This window comes from Phalaenopsis equestris, unplaced genomic scaffold (assembly GCF_001263595.1).
Source record: "Phalaenopsis equestris unplaced genomic scaffold, ASM126359v1 Scaffold000030, whole genome shotgun sequence".
In the NCBI taxonomy this organism is placed as follows: Eukaryota; Viridiplantae; Streptophyta; class Magnoliopsida; order Asparagales; family Orchidaceae; genus Phalaenopsis; species Phalaenopsis equestris.
Genome location: NW_018164472.1, coordinates 1,260,061 through 1,268,378, shown reverse-complemented (window position 1 = coordinate 1,268,378; position 8,318 = coordinate 1,260,061). Strand labels below are relative to the sequence as shown.

General features: G+C 37.4%; 1 protein-coding gene across 1 annotated transcript; it reads left to right on the top strand.

The window, feature by feature from the left end:
* The first annotated feature begins 3,421 nt into the window (after positions 1-3,421).
* Positions 3,422-5,739, top strand: LOC110018637. Its single transcript, XM_020716001.1, has 2 exons — positions 3,422-3,656; positions 3,803-5,739. The coding sequence occupies exon 2, from the start codon at positions 3,832-3,834 to the stop codon at positions 5,677-5,679; it is 1,848 nt and encodes a 615-aa protein (XP_020571660.1). The 5' UTR covers positions 3,422-3,656; positions 3,803-3,831; the 3' UTR covers positions 5,680-5,739.
* The last annotated feature ends 2,579 nt before the right edge of the window (positions 5,740-8,318 follow it).

The window sequence follows — 8,318 nt, the reverse complement described above, 5'->3', positions numbered from 1 at the left end:
AGTTTGTAAATCATCAATTTGTCTTGCATCATTTTCCATCATATATGCAAATAAAGAATTTACCATAAATTTCATATTTTTTTTATATATAGAAAAGCTTATATTGATCTTCAAACTTGTATTGTATATATATATATATTTCTTGAATAGATTGGGGACTTGCAACATGTGAATGCTTGATGTATTTTCTAAAAAAAATAATATTACCTATTTCTAAGTTCTAAAAAATTTATTTAATTTTAAACTATTGAACATCAAGAGCACTTCTAGGCTCTAACAAGAGAGAATATTGCATCCGGATTTTGCAGGTATGACTGGTAGTATTTTAATTGTTGTTAATAGTTTTGTCGTGTCATTTTATCATAATATCACTATAATACTACTAATAATATCTAAAAATGCTACCATTAGTATTCAATCCGGATGCAACTAATATTTAAAAATAGGGATAATTGCATACAGACCATCCAAGGCATATTTTTATAAATTAAGCATCTATTTGATTTTTTTGAAAAGAAAAACATGGTTTGGGTTTTACCATGAATTTTTGATATTAGAGTGTGAATTCGAAAAATGTGTGAAAGAGGTTGGTTGATTTGTAAATAACAAGTTTCAGGGGGTCTTTATGTAATTCCTACGACCATTTTTGTAACATTATTTTCCATGCGTTCGTGGAAAAAATGCGCAGCATAAAGTTTTTTTATAATTTCATTTTACGAATTCTCGCGTCTGAAAATTAACCCCCTTATTTAACGTATTTAGATCCTAATTACTGTCGTATATTCATTATTAAATAATTATGGCCTTTTTTAATATTATAAATTGTTTTTCTTCTACGTATATATTTTTTAAATGAAACATTTACGTAAATAACACTCAATCCCTATGTATTTACATAATTAACACCAAAACTATTTTTGCTTGCTTACTACCTCACCTACATATAAAAGGCTGTGTATCGCTTTTTAAAAGTTAAAATAGTGGTGTATTCTATATGATACGTGATGTGTGCGAGAAAATTCATAGTGTTAGAGCAATAGTTTATCATCTCAACGTTGCACGAAGAATCAACATACACTCAGATAGATGAAAATAATTAGTAGCGCAATTCAAAGTTTTTTACGTGGAAAATCGAGAAAATAAAATAATCGTGGGGTCTGACTCAGCTATAAAATACACTATAAATTGCTGATTACAGAGACCTATACCCTAAGAACCATTGTCTCACAGGTGTGAAAAGGTTACAAAGCCATCTGAATTACGTCGGTGTTGATAAACTTGTTACAAGGAATGGACGGCGAACAATGCGAATAAGCAACAACCGATGAGTAATAGTTGACGGTGGTCGGCAGCGGCGGTCAACGGTGGTCGATTGCAGTTGTTGGGGATTGACGGCGGCAAAAGGGATGCTGAACTTCAGTTCTTTCTCAAAGCTTCAAGCCCCCTAGAGTTATGAGTGCAATTAATGTAGGAATATGAACCACTTTGATCTGACGACTCAGAGATATTCTTTCTACCAGATAGTGTTTGATGGATGCGACTCTATTTATAGAGTTATGAGTGCAATTAATGTAGGAATATGAACCACTTTGATCTGACGACTCAGAGATATTTTTTCTACCAGATAGTGTTTGATGGACATTTGAGTGCCTGAACGATGTCGAGACGCTCGATTTGAGTATGAACTCGCCGTATTCGACATTGGTTTGAACTTCCAAAAATTCATGAAAATCTTCCAAATGTGATTTAATGGTTTAATCTGAGCTTGATGTGACTCATACTGGATCAATTTTGGTATCATCGGAACCGTCTCGTCGAGCCACTCAGTTTGACTATAAGTTTGCTAAAATCGGAGTTTTAGTTGTGTTTTTATCAAAGATTTAATATTTATTCTTCAAAATATTATTTCGAGATTTATGTCTTGTCTCAAAATTCGTGTTTGATGGAAGAATTTATTAATGGTGTATCACTATGAATAATTCAAATGATATAAATGTAAACCAAATTTTCGGTGTCAGCTATGTAAACACATAAGAATTGGTTGGCATACAATTAAATGCCCCTTTTCATACTTAGACTGATGAGAAGCCATCCTTACAATAATTCGACACGACTGAACGTGCCAGCTAATTCAAGTATTTAAATATCATTTAAACTTGACCAAAGTAAAAGACCAAAAGCCAATATTTTACAAGAAGAGATTCTGCAATTTGCATTAAATTATATTTAATTCAATTAAATATAATTTTATTGCAGCTACCATCCAAAACTTTTCTAATATTACAAAATCCTTAGTCCGCGCTAATTTCCACCAATAGTCTAAGGCCGCAAATTCAACTGATTGCGAAGCTATTTATTATTTCTTGTCTGATTGATCATTTTAATTGACGTTTCTGTAGGTCAGAAATGGCTACCAGGCAGTTTCCCTCCGCCTTTCCTACTGGGCCCACTCGAGGCTGCGGGCCCCACAAACACCGTCGACCGTTAATGGCTCTGCATCTGCCCAATTATTATCATAATAGATTATATGAATATTAAGTTTATTTTGGCCTTCCAGCGAATAAACCATGGCTAGACATTCAGTGCATGCTGTCTAACATATGCCATTCAACATCTATCATCATCTAACAATTATATAAGTTCACTAGCTCTTTATTTGGCAAACACCATCATCCAGTATCAATTATCATTGTTATTCAACATTTCACTTCATCTACCTTGTTTGATGCCCATCATAGTCGTAGTCTAATGGTCTCTATTCGATGATTTGATGATATTAATATGTATGTTGATGATCATCATCTTTCGATATTAGAAGTCTTGCAATTTATAAATTGTTTCCGTTCTTTTCATAAAGAACTAAACATTCAAATTTTTGTCATTACTGTCAAACATTAGAGTTCCTTTATCGATCATTGATATGATATCTTTATTTAAATTTAGTTCTTCTACATTTACTAATGCTTTCTCTAGCTGAATAGAAAGACACTTCCATTTCTAACTTAGGATTTTTGTAGCAAAGTTATTCTCGCTAAGCTTGGGCTCATGATATTCTTGGTTATAGGTTCTCCACATACATATTGTGTGTGTGAAAGCGCTGTGTTCCAAGATTAGTTGGTAGAGCATACGCTTCGGCGTTGTAAGTCACTTATGGTCTGGGATTCGAATCTCTCCTCAGGTAATTGTTGCCTTAAGGAAGGGACACTCAAATATTTAAGTGCATTGGTCGCCCCCATACTTGACAGGAGTTGAGGCAATATGATGAATTGGAGACCTCACGCCGCGAAACATTCTTTATATATATATAATATATATATATATTGTTTGTGAAATCATAAAATTAGTGGCGTCTGAATACCCGCGCTAAGATGGACTGCGGAGATAGCGTAAGACCTAAGGTTTAGGAACGCGTGACCGATCTTTTCCGCTTTGACCGGACTGCTCGAATGGACCTGTTCCATCCGCCATTTCCCGACTCCATGGTTTCTTCTAAAGAGGAGTGCATTACTAACTGCCGAATTCATGTAAAATAGGAGTGGACTTTTTTCGTTTGCTTAACAGCAGTGGGTTGGGAGGGAGTACGGAGGGGCGCAATCGAAGCCCGCCCTTCTCGGCGTCTTAAAACCTAGTTTCCATTTCCTCTCCCCATCCTACAGGTAATCAATTCTACCGCCTCTCAATCTCCTCCTCAGTATGCTTTTGTTTGATTTTAAAAAGTCCCACTTTGAATTTTTGTCTAAAAAGAACGATCTTGTTTCATCTTATGTTCTGCGTCTAAAAGTCATGTCTTGTTGATGAACAGTTTCTGAAGCGATCAACGGAGCAGGTAGAATGGATTCAAATAGCCATGAAGAAATCACAGAAGAATCTGACTACAAAATCGAATCCAACTCGGCTCCTGTTATTCCAAGACTAAAGGAGTATCGCATTCAAATCCCTTCTTTTCGTGAACGATTATTAGAGCATCAGAGAAGCATGAGGAAAAGAAGGTTTTTTGATTTTCTGAAAGCTCGGCCTTCTTTGGCATGGATTAAGAACATTCGATTCTCATCCCCACTTGCAGTCTTTCGTCGAGCAGCTAACCGCAGAGAGGCAATCTCCCTTGGAGTCCCCTCTCCGGCCGGCGTCCGCCGTCGTTTTCACATCCACTTCATCAGAAAAATTAATTTCTCTTCGCTACTAACCATATCCAAGGAATGGCTTTCTCATCCCATGAATGCTGCTCTCCTCCTCTGGTTGATCTGTGTGGCTGCCTCCGGTGCCATGCTTGGTCTGCTCATGCTTGGTCTTCTCAACGAAGCCTTTCCACAGAAGGCTCTACGAAATCGTTGGATTGAAATCAACAACCAAATCCTCAACGCACTGTTCACTCTCATGAGCATATACCAGCACCCTGTTGTGTTCCATCACTTGTACATACTTTGTAGATGGAGATCAGAAGACATAATTGAGCTCAGAAAGATATACTGCAAGAATGGAGCTCACCGCCCCAACGAATGGGCGCACATGATGGTTGTCATCATCCTCCTCCACATAACTTGCATAGCTCAGTATGCTCTTTGTGCTGTCTATTGGAGCTTCACTAAATCTAACAGGCCTGAAGTCCTTGAAAACCTATTAATTGCTTTGGGTGTCGCTACACCTGTTTTTGCAGGGGTTTATGCCATTTACAGCCCTCTTGGAAGGGAGTATGAATACAATTTTGATGAAGAATTGCAGAGATCCATGAAGGTTGGGCTAAAGCTTAGTAATGGACAACGAGTCCTCGTGAGCGAACCGGAATGGATTGGAGGGCTATTTGATTGCTTCAGTGATGTGCCAGTGGCATATCTTTCATGTTGCTGCACTTTCTGTGTGTTCGGATGGAATATGGAGAGGCTTGGATTTGGAAACATGTATGTCCACATTGTCACATTTCTTCTGCTATGCCTTGCTCCCTTTTGGATATTCAACATTTCAGCTATGAAGATTCATGACAATGTTATTGGGGATGCGCTGGGGATTTCAGGGATAGTTTTGTGTGTATTTGGATTGATTTATGGGGGTTTTTGGAGAATTCAGATGAGGAAGAGATTTAAGCTACCAGAAAGCAGATTCTGCTGTGGATCGGCGTCTTTAAGTGATTACATGAAGTGGATGTTCTGTTGGAGCTGTGCTTTGGCTCAGGAAGTGCGCACAGGGAACTTCTATGATGTAGAAGATGATAGTCTTTTTAGAAGGCCAAGTGATGATGAAAAGCAGCCATTTTTGAATAGTTTTATGAGTGAAAGTGGATCGAGTTCAGCGGTTTCCATCTCTTGTGAAGCTAATTTGGAGAATCCAAATGTGGTAAAGGCGGAAGAGATTAACACAAGCTTGGTAGATCCTAATGCAGGGAATGAAGCAATTCATTCTTTGGTGAAGGTTGAAAGTTTGAATCAAGAGGAGAGTTTGGTTGTTAGTACTGTTGATATGATGGCTCCACCTGTGCAGCCATTGATGAAGGTGGAAGATGAAGGTGAGGAGGAATCCACATCACTAGTTGTTAGGGATGGAGCAGATGAGCCGGTTATGCCATTGGTGAATGTGGAAGATGGGATGACTAATGTAGAGAAGGGTTCGTTTGTGAGAATGATGGAATTTGGGTTCCTATTTGTTGTAGTTATAATGTATACGATGGGTTCTATCATTATTCATTAGACAGCTGATTGTTTTCATTTGATTATATGAAACAGACACTGTAAAATCTTTTTTTTTTTTTTTTTTTTTTGGGGGGGGGGGGTTGAAGGCATAGTCATGCAATTCTGTAAAAAGTTCATAGCATGTGTTTAGGAATATATACTTGTGAAGATTACACTGATGCCATTATATTAAGCATCTCACACAAATAAGATGAGAATTCAGTTCAGATCCATTTTTTTCCCCCAACAAAAACTGAGTTTTGTTATCTACTTATAGTTATGGACTGAACAGTTGGAGTTTAGTTGCAAGTAAGTTTTTTTTTTTTTCTTTGTCCTTTTCTTCAAGCCTTTGTCCTTTTCTTCAAGCACCTTTTCTTCAAGCACTAATTGATGACCATCTCAAGATTTTTGGGGCTTTTACGTACATAACATCCAAAACTTTCATATTTAGCTATCGCACACCTAAACTTTCATAATTACAAACATCTGATAAAAAGTTGTACTCATTGTCAACTTTTAATAGTCAAATTCATCTTTTCATCCATAAGTACAGTGTTATGTGTGTAAAAATGAAAAATTAGGTGTGAGATAGGTAAATCCATAAAAATTGGGTGTTATGCATGTAACTTTCCCCAACTTTTTTTGGTGTGCTAGTTCAAAAATTTTCTTATTAACTAATCTATATATTTAGTCTGTTTTAAGAACAATTTTTTTTTCAATGTGTCTGTACTGGCTAATAGAAATGTTGCAGTCTGAAACGCAGATTCCTGTGATCGATCATGAAAATTTATGGTTGACAAATAAGGCTTTCACCAGAAAATTTGATTACAAGGAGATTTATTCTTGTGAGTCGTCCTCACCTGTCTGTTGTATATAGAAAACTATTACAAAACCATTAAGAAACTTGACTTTGTAGATTATTTTGACATTTTGATCCTCATAGGGTCATTTCTATCTCTTTTCATACTAAAATTCATCACCTCAAATAGTCATCATATGTGAAAGTAGAGAGGCTTGATTAAGATTGGCCTATAATTTGTTTGACTTTCTCTCCTCTAACAAAAAAGAAGATTGAAATTATGATAGGGATACCATTGGCTGGTGATCCTCTTACTGCTAAAGAGGCGTTTCTCACATTTGCAAGAATTAGCACTCGGTAGGGGAAGCTCAGAAAACTGCGTTTTGTGGGTTAGACCCGCGTGCGCGTTCGCTCCCTTATTTTACAACCCTGCCCTCGCTTGGTCACAGAACCACTCCGTTCCTCTTCTCGTTCGTCTCTCCCTCTCGCCATCAAAGCTGCTGAAGTCGAACACTTCACTGGCGACCCCATGCTCCTCCGCTCCAGCCGGTGCCACCTCACTGTCATTGCTTCTACAACAAACCGTGCTTCTTCTCTTCCCGCCTTTGTTCTCTTCTCTACCCTGAACCCTAATCGCGAGATTTCCTTCGGGCTTGTTTGGCTTCTTAGACAATCGAATCAGCTCGTGAAGCGATCAATCTGGTGTTATTTGCTGCAATCTGCACTGTATTGTACTGTGGTTGAGGGGGAAAGTTGATCGATCAGTCAGAAGGTTGAAGGAGAAACAAAGCCTTACTTCTGTGAGGTTAGCTATCACTTGTTCTGTAATCTGTGGATACTTCGTCTTATGCGAGTTTAGTAATTTAATGCTTCTTAGCTCTAATGTTTGATGAATTCGACTCGAGTACATGTACTGTATACTGCATCACTGTGCTTTTTGTCGCTTGTTTTGATAGCTGTTCTTGCCATTTTTTTTTGGTTAGTGAGGCTTTTCAAAGGGTTCCTGTAGAGAAACATTAATTAATTTAATAAAATTCTAATGATTATTAATTGATATAATTAATTATAATCAATCATTAATTAATTAATATTTAAGTATAAGTTAATATAATCAGTTTCATAAAATTATTATTGATGGCTAATCGGTTCTATAAATATTTAATTGTTGATGTACAAAGGCAAAATAATCATTTTTTCAGAAACAGCTACACATCAGTTGTTTTTTACCAGCTGAAACCAAACAGTCAGCCAGCTAATCTGGATCAGCTCTTGATCAACAGTTTATTCAAATCAGTTGATTATCAGCAGATTGTCAATAAGTTTCAACTGCCCTAAACAGACTGTTAGTATACAAATTAATATCCATTCTTCTTCCAAATCCAATTAATATTAATGGTAATGATACTTTGCAACTTATACTTTATGAATGGAAGACTATGTCATGTACCACTTGCAACACATTTACCCACGATCCTTCATCTTGAACTAAGTCACCGAACTTTAAACACCCCTCGTTGCTCCATATCGAAGGGAGAAATACAAGTATAAGACCAACCGATCCCCACCCCTCATAGAAACCTCAACAATGAACCGTCCATGTCCTACCCTATTCACACTCTTGACCTTAACCTCCCCGCCGCTCCCCACACTCTCCTCCTCTTTCAATTGAAACCCACTATTCCTCTAGTCCTGAACTCATCCCCACCATATGTAAATCTTCCTCTTCCCTAGCCTTTTTAAACAATCCACCTAACCTCCCAATCCATTGAGATCCTCACCCCATTTTTGCCTCAAGCCTCTCTCCCTCTCATGATCATAGACAAGATCAATTTTCCCCTCCCTTGAAACCCCCTCCCCCC

Coding starts and splice junctions, on each gene's coding strand:
- LOC110018637 (XM_020716001.1), top strand. CDS start 3,832: ATGGATTCAAATAGCCATGAAGAAATCACAGAAGAATCTGACTACAAA.